This window comes from Peromyscus californicus, unplaced genomic scaffold (genome assembly GCF_007827085.1).
Source record: "Peromyscus californicus insignis strain IS unplaced genomic scaffold, ASM782708v3 Scaffold_14__1_contigs__length_90479793_seg_2, whole genome shotgun sequence".
In the NCBI taxonomy this organism is placed as follows: Eukaryota; Metazoa; Chordata; class Mammalia; order Rodentia; family Cricetidae; genus Peromyscus; species Peromyscus californicus.
In genome coordinates this window covers 14,270,524-14,298,355 of record NW_026294436.1, presented here as the reverse complement: position 1 = coordinate 14,298,355, position 27,832 = coordinate 14,270,524, and the positions used below count along the sequence as shown (strand labels likewise).

Here is a 27,832-nt window from a genome sequence, read left to right as displayed (position 1 = left end):
CAAAGAGCGTACTCCAGGGAAGACCGGGAAACGACAGTAAGCCACCATGGAGCCACCTGGAGTTTCCCAGAGCGGGCAAATAACCACAGAAATAAGCACCCAGTGAGAGCCGGGAACCGGGGGAGCGGGACACAGCGAAGGCAGGCAGACTTCCGATGGGCCTTACCTGCTTTTCTATGAAAGCGTTGATCCTCTGCAGCATCCCTTCACACGTGAACTCATAGGGCATGTACGGCTCAATCTGCAGAAACAACGGGGCATCGTGTTAAGGGGACATGGGACACGAGACACTTACCGATTCTCCACTGACTCACACAGAGGCTCACACCAAGCGGGAGTCTTGACAGGCGTTAAAGCTACATGCCTGGGACTGGACAGACGGGGCTCAGGCCATATTGCATCTTCTCTAGACCCTGAACAATCTACCTTCCCCAAGGCGCAGATACCTGATGTGTAAAAGAGCGGCAAGTAGAAAAACCCATCTCTGTTACAGCTGTGGTGAAGGTACATGGCGGAAAACTGGTTGGATAGCGTAAGGCACATAGTAGGCCTTCAAAAAGGTGGATGTTATCACATGCTAGCAGGTAAACCATGGGGGAGGGGTGGGTAAAAGGCCATGGCTGTGGCTCACCAGCCTCTTAGGTTGGACAGAACACATTATGTGCAGATATTTAGCAAACATCTGCTGAAGGAATACCCAGTCACTGCTCTGAGGAAGGCAGGGAGGAATGGTTGGTCTGTAGTAGTAAGTGAGGCAAGAACGTATCCAAAGAACTCCTGCTGCAAAACCAAGGGGATGGAGTACAGCTGGGTAACTCAGCTAGAGGCCCCGGGAGGGCTGAGGGTCTTTTTTCCTTTGAGACCAGGTGGTGGCCTTGCCATATAGGTGAGGTGACCTTGAACTTACGATCCTCTTGTCTCCACCTCCTGGGGGTGGGACTCAGACATGTGTTACCACATCTGGGTTACTTGGTGCTGGGGATGGAGCCCAGGACTTGGTGCATCCCTAAAGCCAGAGTGTGAACTCTGACATGAAAAGATGACGCTCGGGACTGGGAGCTGGTGAGACAAGGTACAAAGGGACTCAGCCCATCACCAAAGCCTTGTGATTTCTATACAGGGGCTTGCACTATCTGGGGAGAGGATGGGAAACCCTAGAAGGTCATGGGGTGAGGGGCATTCTGATGGCTGCTAAGACAACTGAGGGAGTATGGGAAAGATGACGCTGGGCTCTGCTACACAGCACGGACTGACACACTGACACCAGTGTCTTGAGGGTCACAGGAATGGGAAGTGGAGATCACCCGTGAGAGGAAGTCACCAGCAATCCATCTATATGGAGCCCAATGGCATCGTTGGTGACAGGACAAAGAACCATCTTTAGTGGTTCCTTCTTGAGCCTACACTTACCCATCTCCTCACAGCACACACACACCAACAGGTAATAACCAAAAGGAAAAGTATTTGAGAGAAGTACAGGGCAGGCTGTGCCTCGGCGCTTCAACAGCAGTCCCGGGTAAACTAAGTCCTATGGGATGGTAGACTTCCCATGGGGTGGCCAGCCCCATTTATGGTGGAGGTAGACATCCCTTGTCTTCTCAGAATGGCTCAGAGGGTGGCCTGTATACAACAGGTGCTTAATCAATGCTTACTGAGTTGATCAGAAAAGTCTAGAATGGTTACTTTAACAAGATTCTACGGAATGTTTAGGTAGAAAAAAATATAGTATCCACTGTAGAAAACTACAAGACTGGGTAGGTGGCCCAGCTGCTTTCTGTGTAAGCATGAGGACTGTGTGTAGATCTGCATCACCCGTGTGAAAACTGGGTGGGATGGGGCATGTCTGTAATCTTGGTGCTGGGGCTGGAGACAGGTGGATCCCTGGGGCTCACTGGCCAGCCTGCCAGGCCAAATCAGTGAACTTTAGGTTTGGTGAAAGACCATGTCTTAAGAAAAATAGGAAGTGAAGTGCCGTAGAGAAGACATATGCATGTGAATGTGTATGTCATGCCCCCATGCCTACAAGAACATGTATAGCCCCCCCCCCCCCGACCCCCCGGCATGCACACACACACACCAAAACAACTTTATAAACTTTACCCTTTGTAGAAGGTAACATAAGCAACCCAATTTTGCAAACCTCTCCAAGGACATGATTAGATTATGTGAGTAAGTAAGATTGCTGCCTTCATGCCTGGGACCCAGGAACCCCACAGACCCAAACCCACATCTGTCACCAGCTGTTTTGTCTCTCACAGAGCCTCCTTGAAACCCTTAGGCCAGATGCTATGGCTAGACTATGGTCTGAGTCCAACTCGGGAGGCAAGCTCTGTTTACTGAGAGCAAGAGACGGCAACACTCTGCAGTCCCAGGTCCCAGGTCTAATGCAGGCAGGCAGCAAAAACAAAACAGAACAAAAGCAGCAACCTTCTGGTTTAAGATGGCTTTCACTGCGTCCTCCACTTCCTCTCGGTTGTTGAGATCCACGGTCCAGACATGTGGCCGGCCAATGAAGACTTCTGCGTATGGGTGCTGAGATGTCAGCTGGAAGAGAGAAGGCATGTTGCATCTTAGTTTCACGCACGCACGACTGCTCCGGAAAAGCTCTGGGCTAGACAAAGCGCCCTGAACTCAAACAGGAGGTAAGGCATTCTTGTTCTCCCTGGAGCAATCAAAACCTTCTAATCTAAAGAAAAGGCAGATTAAAAAAAAAAATAGTGATGGGTGGAACTTTTGAAGCCCACTGGAAATAGAACAATGTCATAACCAAGAGGCTCCAACAGGTGGTGCCAGGTTGAATTCGGGGCCTCCGTACAGGGAGTGGCGCTCTATCACTAAGCAGGGCCTGTAGCCTCTGTGGTGGTTGATATGGACTGTCAGTCTGACAGGAGCTAACCTCTGGGCATGTCTGTAAGAGAGTTTCTAGATTTTGTTGATTAAGGTGGGAAGAGCCACCCAATATGGACAACACCATTCCATGGGCCATTGTCCTGGACTGAATAAAAAGGAGAAAGTGAGCTGAGCACCAGCATGCATCTCTCTGCTTCCTGACTGTGGACGCGATGTGACCAGCTGCCTCAGGCTTCTGCGGCCATGCCTTTCCCGCAGTGATGGACTGTACCCCTGGAATTTGAGCCAAAATAACTCTTCCTTCCCTAAGCTGCCTTTTATCAGTTACTGAATCACACAAATGAGAACAGTAGCTAATGCACCCTTGTAGTTATCCTGGGCTCTTTGAGGACTACTTTTTCTCAGCCAAGATTACCTCCATAAACTCAGTATCGACTCTGCGGGCTGGGACAGACAGGTAATCACAGAAAATCACAATAAAGATCAAAGCTGGAAGCCAGGCAGGCCTCTGATTTCTTTACTTGGCAGGTAGACAGGAACCACAAATTCCAGGCTAGCCTGGGACTGCACAGTTAAACCCAGTTTCAAACCAACACACGATGCTGGGGACTACATGGACATGAGTATCAGTGCCCATAGGGGTGGCAGCAGGAAAAATTATGCCATTGTTTCAGAGACAGTCATAGCAACACCAGAACATGAAGTTTATGGATTTTAAAATGTATGTATGTGCGCATCTGTGCGTGTACACGCACAGGTGCGGACAGTTACGGACCCAAACCAGAAAAGGTTCTAAGATGCCCTGGAGTTGCAGCTACAGGCAGTTAGTTATGAGCTGCCTGACAGGGGAGCCGGGAACCAATCGAGAGCAGTATGTGTTCCTAACCACTGAGCCACGTCTCCAGCCCCAGAACACAAAATTTATAAAGACAATTTAGAATCAGAAAAGCAAGGAGTGGTCTCCCTCCTAACGGTTTTAAGATCCAAGTAGCCAGGGCGGATGAGCCGGCTCTGTAGAAAAGGGCACTTGGGGTCAGGGCTGATGATGGCCCGGGCTCAATCCCCACATGGTGGAAGGAGGGGACTGATACCCACAACTCACAACTTGTTCTCTAACCTCCACAAGTGTGCTGGGGTGTGCACACACTCCCCCCACTGTGGGGCATGGACACTCCCTCCTAAAGAATCAATGTGAAAAAAAATATGGCTCAAGGAGTCTGGGGAGTTGGCAGAGTGTCTGACCCTGGCCCTCTCCCCCCACCAAAGTCCTGGGTCCATTCCAGAACTGTATAAAACCAGGTGTGGTGGTACATGCCTGAAATGCCAGCACTCAGGAATTGACTCATCCTAACCTACAGTGTTTGAAGCCAGTCTGGGCAATGTGAGGCCTTGTATTTAAAAAAAAAAAAGTAGCCAAAGAAACCAAGCATGTACAAGCACATATCTCGGCTACTGTGAGCTCTTTAGAAGACCACCCTTGCCCTTTTCTGCCTGGGGTCTTCTTACACCTCTTTAAGGCAGTGAGTAAACAAGAGCCTTTTACACACTTCAGGTGATGACCAGGGCATCAGGAAGACTTGTCACTTCCCAAGGAACCTTTATTATCTATCTGTCTGTCTGTCTGTCTGTCTGTCTGTCTGTCTGTCTGTCTATCTATCTATCCATCCATCTATCTATCTACTGAGATTGAACACAGGGCCCCTGAATATATTAAGCATGTTCTTTACCATCTACTACATCACCACCCCAGAGAGCTTGTCTTGCTGGGATTTAATGTGGACTCATAGAATAGAATTCTTGGAGGCCATCTGAGTACACACTGAATTGTCCAGGACTGTAATTACAGTGTAATATATATATATATATATATATATATATATATATATACACATCAAGAAATGTCTTTTTTTTAAGACAAAATCTTATTTAGTCCTGGCTGCAACTTCTAATTCATTAGGTAGATGAAGATGACCTTGACCTTGATCTTCCTACCTCCACCTCTAGGCTGCTGGGATGACAAGCTTAGATAACAATCTAATTTATATTAAACAGTCTAATTTATATGTATATTATGTGCTCGGTTTACGCAGTGCTGGGGAAGAAACCCTCCTGCATGCTGGGCAGGCTCTCCCTGTGCCTTCTACTGGTTTATTTGAGACTTCATCCATGAACAGGCGCTATTTCAGAAAAATGTCACAGCAACATCAATGTCACTCCAGGTACTGTCCTCCAGTAAAACATGCCTCCATGGGTAGATATCACATTCATGACAGCTGTGTATACGTGTGTGATATGTACACAGATTATACTCGGCTCCCTTTTCATAATGTTAACATAAGAAAATAAGGCTGGCAGTGTTCCGCTGAATATTTTATCCCTTTTAAATACAACTGTTCACTTGGAAGGTAGAACCAGACATTCCATCTTCTACTATAATTCTTAGTACATAATACTGAATGAAATACCTATTATTTTCCTAGAAGTTATTTTTTACATTTCTTTTTTATATATTATAAACTAAAAAAAAAAAAAATCTACAAAGGCAAGTCCTATTACTTGCAAATTTCATTTCTGGAGAGAAAATACGTTCTATTTATTCCTTCTTTATTAATTTACTGACTCACTCATTTACTGCATGTGTCTGTATGGGCAACGTATGTGCAGGTACACACCCTTGTGTATGTGCTGAGGCCAGGGGAAGACACGGGGCCTGTCTGTGCTGCTCTCCATCTTATTCTCGTGAGACAGTGTCTCTCACTGAACCTGTTGTGCTCACTGTTTTTAGCTAGACTGGCAAGCCCCAGTCATCTCTGTTCCCCACTACCCCAACACAGCTGCGACAGGAGCTGGAGTCAATGCTCAGCTTGTATGTTTGTGCTCAGGATCCAAACCTGATGATCACACGCACGTGTTCAGCAAGTGCTCTCGCCCACTGACCAATCTCCGCAGCTGGAAAACACATCCTAACACCTTTGTTACATGAGCTGCTAATGCTACGACCTTTGCTTTTGAGGCCAGCCTGGCTCTCTTGTTTTCCCTTCTCCTTCAGATTCCATAAAGACATAGATACTTAGAGAACTACAAAGGTCATTAGCACCCGCCATCTCCTCACCACTGCCCTTGGTACCTCAGCACACCAGCCGCTGCAGGCCCTGTTTTGGGCAGGAAGCTAGGAGCACAAGCCTCTGGGAGAGCCTCCAGAAGATTACAAAACCTTGCAGTCCTGAGGCTGCTGCTTTTCTTGGTTTCTGCACAGGCTCCCTCTTCTGTCACGGCCCTTGTTTTTCAGGCTCTGTGGTCAGCGCTGGAGACTTTGCAGGCTCACAGAGCTGTGGAAATCTTTATTTGTCGATTAATAAAACTGTATAAAATATTTTGATTCAACACCAATCCACAAGGTCTTTGCTCAAGATAGGCAGTGGGCTAATCCCCAGCTGTCATATATTATTTATCAGCCTTCCTATATATCACAGGGATTCCAAGGTTCTTGGGTTCTACATAACCAGAAAACAGCAAAGCCAAGTTCAAATCTAGACCCTTCAGCAACCGAACAGCTTTATGTGGATGTGTTTGTTTGTCTGTGTTTGTGTGTCTGGATGTGTACATGTGTGTGGAGGCCAGAAGTCAATCTTGGGTGTCATTCCTCAAGACCCCTGTGGACTTTTATTTTTGAGACAGGGTCTCTTACTATGAACCCATAAATCAACCTAGGCTGGTTGGCCAAAGAGACCCGGGATCCGCTTGTCTCTGCCTCCCTAGCACTGGGATTACAGGTGCACACTACCACACCCAGCTCTTTACCTGGGTTCTAAGGACTGAAATCAAGTCCTCCAAGCCTTTTTTATATCAACTGAGCTGTCTTCCCAGTTCCAATTCAATATCTTTGAGCAAAAAAAGAAAGCATCTTAGAGAACACCACCCAATTCTTAAGGAAAAAATGAAAAAAGCCTTAAAAAATCACTCTTAAAATATATATGTATATACGTATACACACATGTATGGGTATATATATATATATGTGTGTGTGGGGGGGTGTGTGTGTATACATATATGTATATGAATATTTATCTGCCAGAGCTGCATTTATGCCATGTTAGACCTTTTGAGAGGGTGGGCAGACTCTCACATCATTTCTACTTTGTGGCCTAGAGAACCAGCTAATTAGTCCATCTACTGATAAAATTTCAACGGCCAGCAATATCACCATCGACTCATCTACATAGTAGTGCAGGCTCCCTTCCCCTCCCCTCCCTCCCCTCCCCTCCCCAAAAGCCGCTGCTTATTTACAAGGCTGCTCTAAGCACTTAACAAACACACAATGCTGAGCCATTACTGTTTCATTCATTTGCATTTGCTGAGGGTTACTTAATTTTACGAGTGAGGCGTTTTTGATTCATTAGCCCTCTCAGAACTCTGTGTTCCTCCTTGATAATTTATTGAGGACCGTCTGATCTCAGCCACTTGAGTGTGTATCTGTCAGTAGATTTACTGAGGCATCCTCCGGACAAGCAGCATCTTGGGAAATATGAGAGGCGACTTCAGAACTGCTGTAGAACCTCTGAGGAGACTCCTTTTACAGGAACCTATTAATACATTCCCCAATGTAAAGATAAAGATCTAATTTATATTAAAGTACGATGAAGCAACTCCATTCCTTGAGGCATTCTGAGGTCTGTTTTCCCTGCTCTGAGTGACAATGCACTCTGAAAACCTGGTCTGATGCAAAAATAAAAACAAAGCTAAGCTCAAATTTAGAAATCTCAGTTTTTCCCCTTTTCCTCAAGCGAAGGCCAAGACAACTGACCTTGATCCATGTTTGTGTGTGAGGGTAGTTTAACAGAGGTCTACTGGACACGAAGACAGTCTAGTATACTAAGAGACTTTGGGCTAAAATTTTTCCATTTGCTGAGGTAAGAGAGATCATTTCTCTCTCTGTGTGTGTATGCATGTTTGTGTGTGTGTGTGAGCTTTCTTGCTTACTCTTTACTTTTTTTTGGAGACAGGTTCCCTCAATGAACCTGGAGCTTGCCAATTCCCTGACTAGTAAGCCTCCCCATGCTAGTAGCATATGCCACCATGCCTGAATTTATCTATCTATCTATCTATCTATCTATCTATCTATCTATCTATCTATCTACCTATCTACCTACCTACCTACCTACCTACCTACCTACCTATCTACCTATCATCTATTTATCTAATGTGTATTCGTGAGTGCCAGTATGTGTACCGAGTACATGCCTGGTACCTAAAGAGGCTAGAGAAGGCAGGGATCCCCCAGAACTGGAGTTACAGGTGTTTATGAGCCACTGGATGTGGGCACCAGGAACTGATCTCCAGTCCTCCGCAAGAGCAGCAAGCGCTTTAACCACTCCCAGCTCCCTCTAGAGCGGTGGTTCTCAACCTTCCTAAAGTCGTGACCCTTCAATACAGTTCCTCACGCTGTGGAGACCCCCAACCATAAAAGTATTTCAGTGCTACTTCATAACTGTTAACTTTGGTACTGTTATGAATCACAATGTAAATATCTGATAGACAGAATATGCGACCCCACGGGGGTCGAGACCCGTAGGTTGGAAACCGCTGCTCTGGAGGTTTTGGAGTCAGAAATCTGGAGACTTGTTGGCAGCTCTTTTCCAATTAACATCTTTGGTTAAAGAGATGTGGGGGTTTTTGAGAGCCGCGAAAGCAGGGCACATGGTTCTTTCTGCCATGAGATCAAGGTCACCACTCCCCCCGAAAGCTGTTGGATGGTCTTCTCCTGCATGAGGCAAACTAACCTTGGGTCTCCTTTGTTCATCCACTCTAGAAGTTCCCTCTTCTCCTCCTGTCTCTTTAAAGCCCACCCCACCCCCTTTCTGTTAACACCGAACATTCTTCCTTTGCACAACTTGAAGGTAACTCCCCTCTTTCATCCACTCAGCTTTTATTTTGGGCTCATATATTTCAAGTTAGCCTTGAACTTATTACATAGCTGATGATGACTCTGAACTTCTTACTCTCCTGCCTCCACCTCCAAAGTGCAGGGATGACAGGTATGAGCCACCACACCTATTTCGTGTGATGCTGGAGATGGATCCCAGGGCCTCCGCATGCTAGGCAGGTGCTCTACCAACTCGGCCACATCCTCAAACCCACTCAGCTATCTCTGTACATTATATGATGCGCAGCTGCCTTCCCATGCTCCCATATCAGATATGGAGCTACTAGACAGTGGAAAACACTCTGCTCAACTCCCCCAGTAGGGCGGCTAGTACCACAGGCTGTTGTGGAGATAAGCCCAGCTTCTGCCCACTCCCTCGGGCATCTCTGCCTCCTGTGAGAACACTGGGCTGATGGAGTTGTCTGGATGAGGTCATATGTGGAGCCACAGATGACAGGAGTCCACACTTCTTCTCTTGTGGTCTCATTTAAGGGCCGATAGGATCATCCCTTGCAGGTGCTTCAAGGTCTCTTTTTTTTTTTTCCTTACGCCACAGAGAACGAGTGCCCTCCCCAACATCAGCACAATCACATGATTAGGTAACAGCAAGCGACAGAGGACAATGAGCATTTTCTCAGTATTGGCTGATGTGAGCGCTGTCATGTGACATCATTCCCTGAGCATGGGGTAGAATGTGTGTAGGAGTGTCCTGTGTGTGTGTGTGTGTGTGTGTGTGTGTGTGTGTGTGTGTGTGTGTGTGCGCATGCTCATCTGTACATGTGTATGCATGTGTGTGCATGTGGAGGCCAGAGATCCACCTCAATTATCCCTCATGGGCCATCCCCCTTGTTCTTTGGAACAGGGTCTCTTCCTAGCCTGGGACAAGCCAGGCAAGCTCCAGGGATCCCTGTCTCCTTCCCCACAGTTCTAGGATTCCAAGTGAGAACTACCATGCCTAGGTTTGCTTTTGTTTTCCTTAAACATGTGTTCTAGGGACTGAACTCGGGCCCTCCTGCCCGTGTGGCTAGCACGTTATCTACTGAAGCTATTTCCACAGCTCCAACTTTTAAAGCTTTTAACATATCAAGAGAAACCACCAACATATAAAATGAGTGAAAATATTTGCAAATTGTGTCTGATAAAGGGCTAATACTCTAAATATCCAAGGAACCTCTACCACTCAAAAGCAAAAAAAACCCTCAACAAACCCCATTTAAAAATAGGCAAAAGTATTGGGTTGTGGTGGTGCAGGCTTTTAACCCTGGCACTCAGGAGACAGAGGCAGGAGAATCTCTGTGAGTTCTAGACCAGCTGGGTCTACAGAGCGAGTTCCAGGACAGCCAAGGCTACACAGAGAAACCCTGTCTCTAAAAAAAAAAAAAAAAAAAAAAAAAGCCGGGCGGTGGTGGCGCACGCCTTTAATCCCAGCACTTGGGAGGCAGAACACGGCGGATCTCTGTGAGTTCGAGGCCAGCCTGGTCTCCAAAGCGAGTTCCAGGAAAGGTGCAAAGCTACACAGAGAAACCCTGTTTCAAAACACCAAAAAAAAAGGGCAATGAATCTAAATAAACATTTTATAAAGACTTCCAAAGAGCAAACAGGGAGGGGAGGGAGAGAAGAAACGCACTGGATGCACTATTTGGGGGACAAGTTCAGGAAAGTGTCCCAAACGGTTAGAAAAGCAACAGAATTGAAAAATGAACGTTCTAGAAACAGTTGCTGCTGTGTCATACTAGGACTTTCCACCACTGTGATTCTCCAGCGAGAGGCCCTGAGGGTTCTGCTTTAATGTCCCCCCGCATGAGCAGTCAGGAGAATCGCTAACTGCCCAGAAGTAACAAGGAAGCCAATCTCATGGCTTCTTGCACACACCTGGGTCTGCCCTGTCTCCCCCACCTTTGACGTGGATCACCCACACTGAGCTGTAAATGACTTCTGTTTATCGCCCCGAATGAATCCCAGCCATGCTCCGTGGTGATTCATCACCCAAGCACAGGTTTCAAGAGCATTTGCAAAGGCGGGTGGAACCAGGCTCCTGTGAGAGGTTCGAGCAATGAGGGGACGGCTTGACAGCGTGGTGCTTGTTGAGGGTGAGCTAAAAACGCAGGAGCCTCCCTTCCATCAACTCTGATGTCTTGTCTCTAGAGACTGATGTTATCTGTGTGTGTGTGTGTGTGTGTGTGTGTGTGTGTGTGTGTGTGTGTAAATGCATGAGCTCACCTACAGAGAGAGGTCACAGGTGAACCTCTGGGTGTTGTTCAGGCACTGTTGACCTCGTTTTCTTGAGGCCTAGTCTCTTATCAGCTTGGAGCTCACCAAGGAAACTAGGCTGGCTGGCCAGTGAAGCGCAGGGATCCACTCGTCTCTGCCTCCTCAGTTCTGGGATTCTAAGAGTACGCTACAACGCCTAGCTTTATACAGAGCTCTGGGGATTTGACGTGTGTGGCAAGCACTTTATTGACTAATCCGCCTCTCCACCTCTGAGGCTGACGTTCTCTGAGCAGTCACTGGCCACCACTTTGTCTTCACCTCCATCACAGTGCAATGCAGAGGAGCCGAGCAAGTGTCCCCGGTGGCCTCCTCGTTCCAGCCTTCGGCTGTGAGGAGACTAGAGCACCCACCTCGGTCATTCAAAATAGAGTTGGGGGAGGGGCCGGAGAGTTGGCTCGGAGGACAGGAGCTGGCTGTGTGGACATGCGGACCTGAGTACGAAAGCCTCAGCACATATCGAAGAAGCAGGGTGGGCGTGGTAGCCTGCTTTTGATCATAGAGCCTAAGAGGTGGAGGCAAGGGGATCCCAGGGCAAGCTAGGGTAGTCACATCAGTGAAAGACTCCGCCTTAGTGAATAAAGTGAAGTGGGGGGGGGTGGAGGAAGCCCCCCCCACTTCACCTTCTGGCCACTACAAACATGCCTACGCACATGTGTATAACTGCATGTGCACACGCACACACATGTGCCACCCTCCCATACACAGACAAACACAAAACCCTAAAAGAAAGTGGAATGCTTTCGATACTCACCTCTCTCAGGGTCGGCTTGCCAATGAAGAAGTCTGTGTTTTTGCTGCTTTTGGGAGGGTTGAACTTGGGGTTCAGGAAAGCACATCCATTTGCGATGGCCTCCAGGGGAGCTGGGCCCTCATAGGGGAATCCCAGCCCAACAAACAGCTGTAAAACAGGAAAACACATCACATGAACACATCAGTCATGGCCGCCTCTCAGCTCCTGTGGTCTGCTTCTGCGGATGCCTCTGACGTACTGCAAGGGCCTTAGATCTTGAGGCTGGTGGCTTGGGACAAAGCGAAGGGCTTATACCAGGATCTGCAGAAGAGACTGCAAGACCCTGGCGAAGGGACTTGCCTTGTTCCCATCTCCTTTTCTGATATGAAAGTAAAGAAGGGTTGGTTTGGGGGCTGTCGGGCAGTGGGGGTAGGGGCACGAAACAAAAAGCCAACAATAAACCCGAGACCCAACAACTGTCTTTCTGTCACTCAGCAGGGCACACAACTGCAAAAACACTTGCCTGACTAAACAGAAGGTTTCTTCACTCAAGCAGGAAACAAGGGGCCCTTTCAGGGACTCTGGGGACCGGGGGCAGAGAGGTCACTTAGTGGTTTGATTACAGTTCAAATGGAACTGCTTTCGAACTTGGGAGGTCAGTAAACACAGGTTTGATGATGGAGTTTTCACTGGGGACACCACCAGCTGCAGGTTTTTTTGTTTTTTGTTTTCCCCCTCTGTGGAAGCAGAAGGTGCAAAGCCTGCAATTCCCAACTTTCCTCCCCAGCTAGCAAAACTCGACTTTCCCTAGACGGACAGTAGAGGGCAGCAGAGACAAGCTAAAGGTCCTTAGCCCCCAGCAGGGAGCTGCTGGGACAAAGGGATGTGACACCACGGGTCAGTGGGCCCCCAAATGCAACAGTCTCTGTGTATACCAGGTGTGGGGATACAGTGCTCTGCGGGACTGTTGCTAGGCTGGTTCTAATCCTGATTCTCTCTGCCCACATGCGGAAGCCAAGTCCAAAACGGCTCGAGGCACACCTCCCCTGACAGGGAGACTTGGGGGTGGGGGTGGGGGGTGATGCGTGTCTGGTGGGAGTGAGGTAGGGTGGAGGATGCTGGGGTTCCTTGTACATCCGTGTTCAGAAATGCCCGGGCCATGTCCCCCAAGAAATGTAACCATCCAGGCAGGAATGAAGATATTCTAAAGATAAAGAGACATGAGAACTCCTCCCTCGGTCGATCAGACACGGAGACAATGCGCCTCATGGAACTGGAATTTCCCTTTGGTCTGACATCGAATGAAGGGAAAGGTCGGCGCCTGGTGTCAGCTGAAGGGAACTTGTCTCCCAGGAAGAGACTTCACAGAGTCTGACAGCTTGTCAGACAACCTTGCAGGACGGACTGGAGCTGAGACAGCAATGGGTGATCGGCTGAATCACACCTTGACCAGGTCTGCTTATTGATGAACATCTCTTGTGCTTTGTTTAAACCTAAGTAAGACCTGTGTCAGGACCCCAAAGATGATGTGGGAGTCACTAGACCTGTACTTGTTCTCTCTCCGATGTGGCCGCAGTTGAGTAACTCTCTTTTTGGTATCTCTGGTCCCTCTAATTGACCCACTGAGGAAAGATGCTGGATTTAACCTGGCATGTCAGGGCTGCCAGGGTCCAGATCTGACTCTAACAACCCACTAACAGCTGGGAATACAGGACAGCACCAGGCGTCGCCTCTCGAAAAGGGAAGAGAAGAAAATGCTAGCAGGTACAGACAGGGTCTTGGCAGGTTTAACCGGAGCGGTTGGAGCCCACAGAATTTCCTGACCTCTGAAAATGAGGGCCTGCCAAGAAGGCCTGATGCCTTCCTCAACTCTACATTGTCAAAAACAACCTTGGAAGAAATGGGAGCAGCAAATGCTTATCCATTTAAACAGAGAATCTTGTGGGGGCAGGGGGATTATCTCCTTTAGATCAACCAATCTGAACCTACTATTAAAGAATTAGAGGCTATTGCTCGATGAACTTGAATGTGACCTAAGCTTAATCATATCTGAATAATTATTTGCACCAACAATTATGCACTACCGGCGCCAGAATATCTCAGCACACATAAAGAAAGATGTAGGGGGCTGGGGAGACAGACGGATCAGTGGGTACATAAGTACGTGCTGTGCAAGCATCAGAACCTGAACTCAGAGCCCACACAAAGCCGGATGCAGCAGCGCACAGCTGTAATCCCAGGCTCCGACAGGAAGACTGGAGGCAGAGAAGGGAGAATCCTGAGGATCCCGAAGGCCAGCTGGTTGGGATGACGAATGGCGAACAACAGGGACTCTATCTCAAACAAGGTTGAAGGTGAGGATGGACAGCTGATGTTTCTGTCTGACTTCTACATGCAGACTGTGGCATTCAAGTACCTGCAGTCATAGATACGAACACACCACACACACACACACACACACACACACACACACACACACACACACACACACACCATAGACATACACAGATGAAATAATTAAACACTTTGGGCTAATTCTCCCAAGTCTCACTCACTTTCTTCCAAGGACGCTTATATCACAAGTGAACACCACACCATTTCTCTCTCTCTCTCTCTCTCTCTCTCTCTCTCTCTCTCTCTCTCTCTCTCTCTCTCTCTCGTTTGGTGTTTTGTTTTGTTTTGTTTTGTTTTTGTTCTTTGCAAGACAGGGTTTTTCTGTGTAGCCCTGGGTGTCCTGGATCTCACTCTGTAGACCAGGCTGGCCTTGAACTCACAGAGATCTGCCTGCCTCTGCTTCCCAAGCTCTGGGATTACAGGTGTGCACCACCACTGTCCGGCTATCCCACCATTTCCTGGCAGTGAGTTTTCTTGTCACACTAATTAAGATGACAGGAAATGATGCATGACTTTGAAACACTGTAATAACAGTTTCCTGTCGGCTGTCAGGAAGCATTTTTCCTCTTGGTTCCTGTGTACTCGTTACCTGTGACAGCACAATGAAGACATGTATGAAGGTCACACAGCACGTCTAAGGGCTGAATGACAATAATCCAGGTAGAGAAAACCCACCATCTCCAACCAAAGGCTTCTGCCTACGTACAGTCTTGCCACACACCTCACCCATGCCAACTTGCTTTTTCTATTGATCCCTCCCTCCCTCCCCCCAGCCTCTGTCTCCCTCTCCTTCTTTCTGAGGAGTTCATTTTATTTCCACTCCACCCCTATAGAATTCTTTACCACAGAAGGGAGGAACACAAGAAGCATGCGAGGACCAGGAGAGGGCCCGGTGGGTAACAGCACTTGCCCTGTGACTGTAGCCCCAGCACTGTGTGAGACGGAGGGAGATTCAGAGGCTTGCTGGCCCCCAGCCTGGCTCCAGGTTCAGTCAGAGACCCAGTCTCAAGGGAATACGACCGAGTGTGACAGTGCAGGGCACCTGCTGCCTTCCTCCAGCCTTGTCACAAATTCACACGGGTGTACACACCTGTATACATATGTGCGCACACACACACACACACACACACATACAAAAACTGGGTAGAAGAAAACATTTAGTGCTGAGGTTTGACTCTTCCAGGGAAAACTGGCCACACACACCGCATGGGCTTCAGTCTGTCCTCCAGAAGGCCAGAGTCTAACAAGGACCCTCTAGACGGCGGACGTCTCCATGGCCACCCACCAGTGAGTGTTTCTAAACAGGAAGGTCCCACTCTCCAACTTAAAATGACAAGGAAGATCAGATAAAGGGGCGTGTGTTTTATTCCTGGCAAGGACTGGGACACCCTGACACTGTCACTGAGGTATTTTTCTCTGTTTTGAAAGGAAAAAGAATTGTTTTTAACTCCTAAGTGAGTTCACAAAGATTCTGTTAACTACTCCCAGGCTTGGTCAGCTTCATTTTCTTCTATGTATGTACATATGTATGTATGTATGTATGTATGTATGTATGTATGCATGCATGTATGTGTATATGTGGTTATGCGCACATGTGTGTGCATGTGTGTGTGCAGGCCAGAGATCGACCTTGGATGTCTTTCTCAGCTGCTCTCCACATCGTTTCCTCTCTTTGGCTACGCTGGCTGGCCAGTGAGCCTCAGGGATCCAGTGGCCTCCACTTACAGTGCTGGGGTTAGAAGCGAATACCACTACAATCGGTGTTTTAGATGTGGATTGTGGGGATCAAACTCAGGTCCTCATGCTTGGGTGGCAGACACTTTACCCACAGTCACCTCAGCCTCAGTCACTTTATTTTAATTAATTACTTCATTATGTAGTGGTGGCTAAACCCAGAGAGTCATATATACTGGGAAGTGATATATGACAGAGCTACACCCGGACCCCAGTTCTGGTCACTTTTAATGGGGAACACCAAGAATAAAAAATATTGGACCGATAGAAACTCAGGATGTACTTTTCTGATCATTATTAATTAGCCAGTGTGGGAGGTTCAGGAAGGAGTTTGGGCAATGAATTAACCTCAGTTTCCCAAAGAAACTGATTACTGGTCAACATGGCTGGGGCAGAGAGATGATGAACAGCACAGGTTGTACCGTCAGGAAGACCAGGATTCAAGTTCTGATGCTAACATGTCCTCTTTTGGTAACCATGGCAACCGCCCTTGTGTATGGATTCTCGAGGCTCATTTACAGTCTATTCTCACTGGTTCTGGAAGCTTACCTAAGCTAATACAAGCACTCTGTCTCCTTAGGAGCACAATGAGGTCAACACTGATGCTTTTTGTCATGGAGAATGCCGTGAGGACTGAAGGAGATAGTCTGTAGAAACATTTAATATTCTCAGGCTTGGTGCCTAGAAATCATGTGAAAAATAGTTACCCAAGCCCAAGTCCAAGTCCAGCTGTAATCCCACACAGCCGAGCATTCCGTATGCCCCTCTACCACACAGTTGGAGGTGAAGTGCCTTAGGCTGTGTTTGTGGGTTAGGACAACTTTAGCCCTTGAACGTGGTTTTGTGAGTTCTCACTGTCCCTCCCTCCCTCCCTCCCTTCCTTCCTTCTTATCACAGAGATCCCCCTGCCTCTGCCTCCTAAGCGCTGGGATTAAAGGTGTGCGCCACTCTGCCCAACAAGTTCCCACTCTTTCATACACTACTAACGAGACTACCAGAAGAGAGAGATCGTACATTGTGCCGCGCCTTCCCGACAGAAAGGCCAGGCCTACAAACGGTACGGTACGCTATCGCTAGGCCTCTCCTGTTGGTTCTTAATACAGTAGCGGGGTAGCAATCTAGTTCTAGGAATAGGTATTTATATCTTTATATAGGTATTTATCCCTTTATGTCTTTAAAGAAGAATCCATACAACGGCTGGTGTGATGGTCAGTTTTAACTGTCACTTTGACACAACCTAGAATTCCCTGGGGAGGGAGTCTCATGAGGGATTGTCTAGATCAGACTGGCTTGGGGTGGGGGGGTGGGGGGGGTGGCGAGCATCTTGATTGCCTTAATTGCTGTGGAAAGCTCCAGCCTGGAAGTGAGTGCCACCATTTCCTGGGTTTGGACCTGGAGTATGTAAGAACGGAGAAAGCTAGCTGAGCCCCGGGCAAGTACGGAAGCCTTTCTTTGCTCTTGGATGTTTATATTCCTTACTTGTCTGTGGCTGTGCTAGAACATCCTGACAGAAAGTAAGTTAAGGAAGAAAAGGTTTATTTGCCTTATAGTTCCAGCAAGGGGCACCGTCTATCAGGACAGGGAAGCCATGATGGCAGGAGCGTGAAGGATGGCCTGGCAGCCAGGAAGCAGACTGATCCATTCATTTTCATCTTTGTACAGGACACAGACAGACAGCAGACAGCAGAGACACACACAGACACACAGACACAGATACAGACATGGACAGACAGACACACAGACAGACAGACAGACAGACAGACAGACACACACACACACACACACACACACACACACACACACACACACACACACACACACACACGAGAGGAGGGAGGGGGAGGGGGAGGGGGAGGAAGTGAGGGAGAGGGAACCAGGAAGTGAGGCCAGTGACTGACTTCCTCCAGTGAGGCTCCCTGGCCTGGAGGTTCCACCACTTCCCAACAGCACCAAGCGTCAGTCCAGGGAGCTTACGGGATACTTTGCATTTGAAGTTCAACAGATACAATATGACTGGCTGCTTCCTGTTCCTTGACATCTCTGCAGTGATGGACTGCAGCCTGGAACTGTAGCCAAAGAAGCCCTTTCTCCCTTGGAACTAGATCATCAGGAAACGGAGAAAACAACTTCTTTATCCTGATAGTTTCACTTAGCTTGAAGGGTCCCTCTGCTGATGCTGAAGGACATAGAGAGTGGCCTTCCTCATCCGGTTGGCTGCTCAGCACTTTCTTGGGCCACAAAGCCTCTAATGTGGGCTGCTTTTGGATGTCTACGGAACAGTTATGATGGCCAAGTGACACAGGACTTAGAACACCTGTTTCAGCATTACCAACTGGCCAAACGGGCCACCAAAGCAGCACTTTCTAGAGACTGGGTTCCTGGGGCAGACTCCTGACTTCTCCCAGCAACCTTAGCGCCTGGTGCCAGAGATGAAACAAGCCAGACCACAAACACCAGCACCAAACTTAAACATTCCACCACTTTGTCATTTGAAAGCCAATACCAAATCCAAGGTATTACAATGTATGTGTTAATTCATTGACCTAGATAGAGATGGGAGGTGACCAGTTTTTTGATATCCTCGACCAACTGACCTATGTTCTAGCTCAGGGGCAATTTGGATTTCTGACTTTCAGATTTGGTGTGGTCAACTTGTATGTGAAAGCCAGACACTGGGAAGAGGCCTGTGAGAACATGTAAGCTCCTCTGAACACTGAGTTACCTGGATCTGGTTCTGGAACTGATTGAACCTCATCGCCTAGTGACAGTTAGCTCCGTCACTTTGATACAACCTGGAATCACCTGGGAACATGGTCTCAATGAGGGACTTTCTAGAGTAGGTTGGCCTATGAGAGAGTATCTTGATTATGTTAACAGATTTTGTGAAAGACCCACCCACTACGGGTTGCATCATTCCCTGAGCAGAGCATCGAGAACTGTGTGTGAAGAAAGAGAGCCGAGCACAAGCAAGCATTCACTACTTCCTTTTTCTCTGTTCTTGGCTATGGATGTAGCTGCTTCCAGTTCCCGCTGCCTTGGTTTCCCCACAAGGGTGGGCCATAACCTAAAATGGTGAGCCTTTTTTTCCCCTGAAGTTTCTTCTGTTGGGTATTCTATCACAGCAAAAAGAAACATAGCTAAGGCACTTGGTTAGGTAGAAAGCTTGAGACCAGCCTGGGCCACACGAGAGTCCGCTTATGAACAAATCCTTTTGTTAAGATGTTTAGGAAGTGCCAGGTTGATGTCTGAAGTGGGTTAGTCTGCCGGCATGCCTATGAATAAGTTCATGGAAAGACCCAGCCCATGGTGAGCGGCACCATTCCCTAGGCAGGGGCCCTGACGTGTGTAAGAGTGGAGAGATTGAGCTGAGCACAAGTAAGCAGACATCTGAACATGATGCATCCGTTTCTGTCTGTTCTCGACTTGGAGGTCTGCTATGACTAGCTGCTTTACACTCCCATGGCTGTAATTTCCCCGCAATGATGGAACATAACCTGGAATGGTAGACTGAAATAAATCCGTTTTGTCAGGATATTTTGTCACCACAACAGAAATGAAACCCGGGAAAACCCAAAGTTAGTTGGGTTTTGGGGAATTTTAGCTTTGTGTTTGGGACTGTAGTTAGGCACAAAGGCGAGACTGTTGGGTGAAGTACACAGCCCGCATTTGTCACACTTGTTTAGGCGTCTAGAGATGACTTGGTGAAGAACTGGGATCATTACGGGTGACCCAGGTCACGGAGGGAGGAACGGTGGGGGTGCCTGGAAGAGGAGGGCATGGACAGCAGCTTCCCCTGCTAGGCTACAGTTAGAATTGGTCCTTGGCTACAGAAAGGCAAGTGCTGAGTACAGCTAGAGAGCAGAGCCCTAGACACCCTTCCACTGGAGAGCAGGTAGGACGTGAATCCTCCGTTCACTACGGCCCATTGATAAGAACCACCCAAGAGAAGACGGGGAAGTAGTGGAGTTAAACCTGGGAAGGGAGGCTGGTGATGCTCAGCTGGCATACTGTTTGCCTCACGTGCACAAGGCTCTGGGCTTGATCCCCAGCACCACATAAACTGGCTCTGGGTGCGCACACCAGGAATCACCACATTCAGGAGGTGGAGGCAGGAGGGTCAGAAGTTCAAGCTCATCCTTACCTACATGGTAAGTTTCAGATCAGCCTGGGCTACCTGAGATCCTGCCTCAACAGACAGACAGACAGACAAACAAAAAGAAACGAGGCATTAAACCAAATGTAAAATATGCCATCCTAGTGTGTCATGGTAACTGGTTCCACCTCCTCTCCTAGCGTCTGCTGGACTAAATGACCTGTCTGTGGTCTTCAGGTAGATAATCCGTTCATCTAAATTCAGATAATAATTTGTTCATCAAAATGTATAGCCCTGTTAGAAGAGGCTTCTAGAGTATGGCAACTTCCCAGCACTTGAAGGCCCAGTTTTCACGTTATACCAACATCCCTCTGTCTTCTGAGACTCCAAAGGGCATGCTCAGACAAAGCTCTACTGAGCAAGGGTGCTGTGGGCCAGATGCAGAGTTTCAAAGACAGCATACAGGCTGGAGAGGTAGCTTAGTGGTAGCATGCTTGCCCTAGCATGTACGAGGCACTGAGTTCAACCTCCAACACCAAAGGAGCCCAAAGCAAAGCAAGACCAAACCCAAAGATGTCTCATTAACAAAAATAATGAGACCCAAAGTGACCGAACACCAGCCATTTCTCTGTATGTCTGGAGATCGTGGGGAGAGGAGACCAGGCTTGCTTTCCTCTTTAGCTGAGCCTGAAGAGAATCTATTCATTCTACAGACATTTCTCATTGGCAGCTCCTGTTCTCCACTTCCAACATGGATGGGAAAAAAATTGCTTTAAAATTGCTCAGAGGCACAGAAGAAGGAGTTAGAAGTGGGAAAGATATAAACGCAAAGTCAGACTAGTCTGTGTCAATTTTCCAAACTCCAGATTCATTCAGCTCAGTTGTTTACTGCTGGGATCTCAATGGAAGTGGAGTCTTGGCCATACACTATCTTGTGTTCCTCATATCTGCCAACAATCTGAGTCATGATTCCACACGAGGTGCTTAAATATATTCTCTAAGATTTATTTGTATTTTAAATTATGTGTAGCTCTGTGTGTGTGTGTTTACACATGAGTGCAGGTGCCTGTGGGGGCCAGAGGTATCAGATCCTCTGGAGCTGAAGTTACAGGTAGGTGTGAGCACCCCAATGTGGGTGCTGGGAACAGACTTGGGGCCTCTGGCAAGGGGCCAGAGCCCCAACTGGGGAGCCATCTCTCCAGCCCTAATATATTCTTATCACAGAAAACAGGTGCTGCATAATTCCACTAGGGCATCATCATAAGGCATCAATTTTAAATTAATTAATTACTTTAAAAGTTTATGTGTATGTGAGCCTGTTCATCTCTGTACCACACGGTTGTAGTACTTACTGAGGCCATAAGAGGGCGTTTGATCCTCTTGAAGGGGAGTTAGAAGTGGTTGTGTCTGATGTAGGTGCTGAGAACTGAGCCCTGGTCCTCTGTAAGCGCAGGATGTGGCTGGGCAGTGGTGGCACATGCTATAATCCCAGCACCCAGAAGGCAGAGGCAGGTGGATCTCAGCAAGTTCCAGGACAGCCAGGGCTTCACAGAGAAACCCTGTCTCCCCAAAATAAACAAAGACAAAAACAAAACAGAAAAGAGCAGTATGTGCTCTTAACCACTGAGCCATCTCTCCAGTCCCACTACCTGCTTTTCAAAAAAAAAAGATCTATATAAAATATGCATGCGTCTCATGCTCGGAAACCAAGCTGCACTCTTGGCCATGTGACCTCATTCAACATCATAGCCGGGTCTTGGAAGCTTTTTTTTCCCCCTGTCTTCCCCCAGACAGGAAGGACCTCAATTTTGGCCTATTTCTCATTCTCTGACAAGGTGAATGGAGGGTAGGCAAATAAGGGTCCTTTTAAAATCTGCAAGGCTGAGGGAGCCGTTCCCGAGGTCGGGCTAATAGACGCGTGCGAGCCGGTAATGACACACTGTGAAAACAAGCTCTGCCACGGTGTTATTTGAAAGGAACTCGAACGTTCAGCAGGATCTCACCCAAGAAAAGTAAAACGAGGCAAATGGAAGAAAATAGCATCGCTGCCGTGAAAGGGCCCGGGCGTCCTGACGACTCGAAAATGTCACATTAAGAAAGAAAACAACAGAAGGGATGAGTGAAACTGGGGAGCGTCTCACGGAGCCACAGCAGCCATCAGATGATGGGCGAGCTTTAAGAAATTAAAGTCCTTATGAGAAACCCGCTGCTGGCCAAAGAGTTAAAAAAATTATCAAAATATTTTATCTCTGGAATTACATGTGAAAATGTCTTGGAAGCAAAAAAAAAAAAAAAAGAATCAAGTGTGTTTATAGATGGAGAAACGGACAAAATCCAGATAGTTATCCTTTTAACTGGTGAACAGCCAGGAACTTTTGTTTACAAGATGACTCGCACTACTGTGTGTGTGTGATGCGTGCGTCTGAGTGTGCGAGCATGCATGTCACGGCGTCTAAGTGGGGGTCGGAAGACAGGTCTGGGGAGTTCTCTTCTTTTTCTTTCCACTGTAGTGGTATTTGCTCCGCCCATGACCTTGGGCTAGACGGCCCAAAGGAGGCGATGCTTCCTGCCACTGAACGGGACCTCTGAAAAGGGGTTGGAGATGGGTCACTTGCCCCTTCTCTCTGCTCCCACCTGCGAGGTGGATTCGCTCCTGGCCAGATCAGATGACGACTTCTGCTGTCTACTCCGTTCTGTAATCGTGAGTCTGCTTCCTCAATTTATATCTTAATAAATTCTGTTGCCCATTTAATAGACTCACGTGGATTGATCGTAATATTCTACCTTTTTGTGGGTTCTGGGAATCAAACTCAGGTCCACAAGTGTGAGCAGCAAGTGCTTCACCTGGTGAGCCATATTGCTGGCTCCCATCCACCCCGTCTTTTAAAAATCTGTGTGTGGCCCAGTGTGGTGGCGCACACCTTTAATCTCCACACTCAAGAGGCAGAGGCAGGTGGATCTCTGTGAATTTGAGGCCAACCTAGTTTACGCAGTGAATTCCAGGACAGCCAGGGCTATGTAGACAGATTCTGTTTCAAAACAAACTAACTAACTAACTAACTAACTAACTAACTAACTAACTAACTAACAAACAAACACTAAAAACCTTTGTGTGTGTGCAAGTGTGCAAGCACAGAGGTCAGAGGACAATCTCAGGTGTCACCCACACACCCCTTCCATGTTGCATGAGACAGAATCTCTGTGGCTCATTGCTGCACACCAGGCTGGCTGACCTGTTAGCGTCTGGGGTTCCTGTTCCTGCCTCCCTTTTTGCCACAGAAGCACTGGAACTACAGATGTGTGCTCCCACATTGGCCTAGGTGGATCTTGGGGATCCAAACGTGGGTCTTCACGTTTTCGAGTTACTTTATCCTATGAGCTATCTCCCGACCCTTTCACCAAGTGTTCCTAAGTGTGGCTGTTTATGAAGATGGCATGCCAAAGGCCCAGAAGAGCTTCAGGTCCCAATTAGTAAGCGTCAGGAGTCAGAGGCTCCTTCATGACTTGATCTCAGTTTACTGTGGGAAGCCGGGATACCTGGAACCCACAGTGGTATCTATTCTGTTCACCCCAAAGCCAGGTGTATCTTCCAAAACTGAAGTCTTGGGCTGTGGAAACGGACTGGTTAGTAAAGTGCCTAAGATCCAACCTGAATCCAATCCCCAGAGCCCACATAAAATACGTGGGGCACAGTAGTGCATGCCTGTAACCCTAATGCTGGGGAGGCAGAGACAGGCAGAACTCTCCTGTTCACTGTCCAGCTAGCCTGGCCTGTTTGGTGAGCTCAAGGCCAGTGAGAAACCCTATCTAAAAAAAAAAAAAAAAAAACAAACCAACACAAACACAAACAAACCAACACAAACAACAAAAAACCCAAAAGTGTGGTCTGGAGAGAGAGTTCAGCAGTTGAAAAGTCCCTCTTGCTTTTGTAGGACCTGGGTCAAATCCTAGTACTCACATTGTGGCTCATGTGACTCGTCTGACCTCAGGGTCCTACATGCACATGGTGCATATACATGTACTCAGACACACATACATACATGTAAAATAAATATATAAAAAAAACCCTATGAGGTGGATAGTACCTGAGGAATGATATCCAACATTTACCTCTGGCTTCGACACGGATGCCCATACATGTGCACACACATACACACACACACACACACACACACACACACACACACGTACGTACTCATGTACACATACACAAGTAAATAAATAATCCTCAGGGTCCAACCACCAATGCCACAGGGTCTGAACCCTGCTCCAAACTGTGACCAACCAGACCTCATTTCCTTATCAAATGTCATATTCTAACATCAAATATAGGTAGATTGGATTCAATTCTCTCCCGAATATGTCCCCTGAATCTGGTTCCTTACGGCCCAAATGCCAGATGGTTCGACACTCCAGTCATCTCACAGGTCTTTCAAACCCCTAAGTCCTTAGTTAGTGGGCCATTGTCCTCATCTGAGGAAGGGGTGTGAGGAGAGCAGGTCCGGGACCTGGTTCCTTGAGCAGCAGGGACTGGTAGGGACTTTGACAACTGTGGCCTCTGTTACCCTGTCTGAAGGCCATCCTTTGAGCAAGTCAGGGCCTTACCTGTCTACTCATAGCCGCTGGCTTGATGCCCAGCACAAGAAAAGTCCCCTATACACAGGGGATTTTAAAATTTTACTTCTTGGGGTTCTGGGGATAGAACCCCAAGCCTTGCGCTCATCAGATAAAATGCTGGCACTAAACTCCAGTGAATATGTTTTTTCTCCTTGTAATTGCAAAATGGGTATTTTAAACAAAATCAAGAAATGAATTCATAGCAACCAACCACAATTTACAATTCATTAACTTTTTTTCCATAGCTGCTCTTAGACAACCCTGCCTGGTTATTGCGTACAGCTTAGGCAGGGTCTCATGCATCCTAGGCTGACAACAACCTCTCCCCCCCATGTCTGTGGATGCCTTTGAATCCCTGATCCTTCTGCCTCTAAGTCCCAAGTGCGGAGATTACAGGCATATAACGCCATGTCCAGCACAGACCTTTCTCCTTTACAGCCAATACACAGATACATTTGAAACACAAAGACACATGTAAAGGTTTTGTAATTATAAAGTATATATGTCTGCATAAACACCCAGAAAATCTTACAGCTAGGCTAACCTAAGCTAATGTTTCTGTGGAATTATCATTAAGTGAATTATTTCAACAAATAATAATAGTTACTAAAACTTCAGATACTACAGTACAACTCACATCTGGCTCGATGTGGTGCTGGGGAAGCACTGAGCTAGATCCCTAACCTATTGGCTAACGTTCTGTTACACCATTGAAAAGAAAACATGACCAACAGAGCATACCAGGAGAGCCAGGGCTACACGGAGAAGCTCTGTCTTGAAAAACAAACAAAACCCCAAAAACAAAGAAAGAGAGAGAGAGAGAGAGAGAGAGAGAGAGAGAGAGAGAGAGAGAGAGAGAGAGAGAAAAGAAAAGAGAAAGAAAGAAAGAAAGAAAGAAAGAAAGAAAGAAAGAAAGAAAGAAAGAAAGAAAGAAAGAAAGAAAAGAATGCATAAAAGACTCTGATCCCATGTCCAATTCCAGGGGAAACAAAGCCATAAGCCACGCGAATGTTTATGAATCTGCTGGGAAAATTACCTTTGTTTCCCGGAGAAGAAACTGCAGGTCACGCCCACTGAGGATGCCGTGATTTTTCACGTAACTGGGAATGTTCTTTGTGCTGGAGCCATAAACAGTGGCATGCACTTCCATGTACGTGTGAATGATATCCAAGTAGATTTTCTTATTCTAGAGAGGGGACATTAGCAGAAAGTGTCATTAGTGAGACAACCTGCTTGGTGGGTCAGAACCTCTAGTGAGAGCTACAGGGCACAGAGACAGGAGAGGTCAATGCTGAGATCTTAGACGTGTGGCACGCCAATACTGACATTTATTTTAAAAGCAATCTGGCCTAGGGATGGAGACACGGCTCAGTAGGTAAGTATGGCGGCCTGCCCACAATCACGGTGCCAGGGAGGCAGGGACAAAGGATCCCTAGGATAAGCTGGCTAGCTGGACTAGCCGAATCAATGATCTCCAGGTTCAAGTGAGAGACTCTGTCTCAATACCTAAGGTGAAGAATGATCAAGAAGATACTGACGTCAACCTTTGGCTTTCATATGTACCCCCCGCTCACATGCATGTATGTACAGGTATAAATAAGTGTGCCTGCATACATGCAAACTCATATACATGCACACATCCTGCTGCAGAGACACATGGACACATGAAAATAGGAATCTCTCTGGATGATCTTGAGGGCAGACACAGTCATAACTGCCACAGTACAAGTCTGCAATCAGAACCATGTTGAGTGTGTGTGTACATACACACACACACATACACACACACATATAATTAATACAGGAATATTACAGAATACCAACAACATGGCCAAGTGTTTGGAAGTATCCTCCTTATTTTGGGAATTACTAGGGACCCAGTGTATTGCTTTTGGCTCACTTTGTCTTTTGGGAAGGAAGTTTGCGTGTGGTGGGGCAGGGATGAAGACATGGAGAAGGCAGCCAGTTGGACTGGAGTATTTATCCAGAGTTGTTAAGCTGTCTCCAGGGAATACAAACATCCCTGCTTGCCAGTATTTCTTGTGATGATCACCTCATGCTCAGAACCGCAGCCCACTTCTTTCAGATGCTGGGCAAGAGGCGGGTTTCTCACAGTGTGTACTGATGGACCCAGCAGCTGGAGAACTGAGAGTAACGAGGCGAGCCATGGGGACAGAGAGGTTAAGTGGGAACTGTGAGGTGCGGTGAAGTCACGGAGAGCACTCACACTTTTTTATCAGAAGCAAAACCGGAGGTCCCGCATCTGTGGACACAGGTTTCCGGTTCCAAAATTGAAACCACCTGTGCCCAGGAAGCAGGCTCACTTTCACTTCACGTTCATGGGTGAGCCGTACAAGCAAATTTTGTACGGCATGCCCCGCCCTCCTCCTTTTTAATTTAAAGGATCCAAGCTCTGTAATGGTTTCCAGGTGTGTCAAAGTAGGACATGCATTTTTCTTATTCTGAATCTCCCCCCCACCCCCGGCCCCCACACACATATTAGGCAAATCTAATAATAGCCAGTTTGTGACCAAAGACTGTTAAGGAACTTGGAGTACGTGTGTGTGTATGTGTGTGTGTGTGTGTGTGTGTTGGTGGGTGGCCCTTGCAGCCCAGAGTACAGAGAAATGGACTTGAACCTGAATGAAGCTGGTCTAAGTCTCTCTGTGTGCCATTCTTCTCCTGTGACTACTACACAGCACTCTCGACTTTGGAGGAAACCTTCCAGAGCTATCAGAAGTATCCAAGTTAAAATGACCTATTTTGTGCATCAGAGTAGCAGCCAATAATAAGCAGCCTTCTGGCTGCAGGCTAGCCCTTGAATAAAGCAAATAAATGCCTGAACCTCAGGCTCAGTCCTGTGCCATGCATGTTTGGTGTGGTAGCAAGCTGCTGAGCTTATTTATGGTTTCGGAGATGTGGTCGCTTGACCAAGCAAGAGGGGGACAGCTTATAAGGCCCGACTTCTTACTTCAAGCCTGAGCCCTGTTTAGGATCCTCTACCTCCTGTAAGATAATTGGTAGGGTTCTAGGATATGGGTGCATTGTACTAGGTATCTGGCAAATCCTGTGCCCACTGTTTTCTTAGAACCCCGCTCCACCCCCATTCCCTGGGAAGCAGGCAGAGAGCTCTGTAACACCACTGACTTCCTACTGGCCAGCCCAGTGGAGACCCAGTCCCAGGGCAGCTAGCAGCCCCAAAGAGCCTGTGAGACCCTCT

The 27,832-nt window shown here is 47.5% G+C and overlaps 1 protein-coding gene across 5 annotated transcripts in view; it reads right to left on the bottom strand.

Annotated features, from left to right (window-relative positions):
• Mgat5 (alpha-1,6-mannosylglycoprotein 6-beta-N-acetylglucosaminyltransferase) overlaps window positions 1-27,832 on the bottom strand; it is a 291,422-nt gene that overhangs the window by 19,652 nt on the left and 243,938 nt on the right. For all 5 annotated transcript variants that reach the window (XM_052736793.1, XM_052736794.1, XM_052736795.1 and 2 more), the window contains 4 exons: window positions 25,649-25,798; window positions 11,796-11,942; window positions 2,428-2,544; window positions 167-241 (listed from right to left, as the gene is read on the bottom strand). In XM_052736793.1, coding sequence (XP_052592753.1) covers window positions 167-241; window positions 2,428-2,544; window positions 11,796-11,942; window positions 25,649-25,798 — 489 coding nt within the window. The remainder of the gene's footprint in view (window positions 1-166; window positions 242-2,427; window positions 2,545-11,795; window positions 11,943-25,648; window positions 25,799-27,832) is intronic.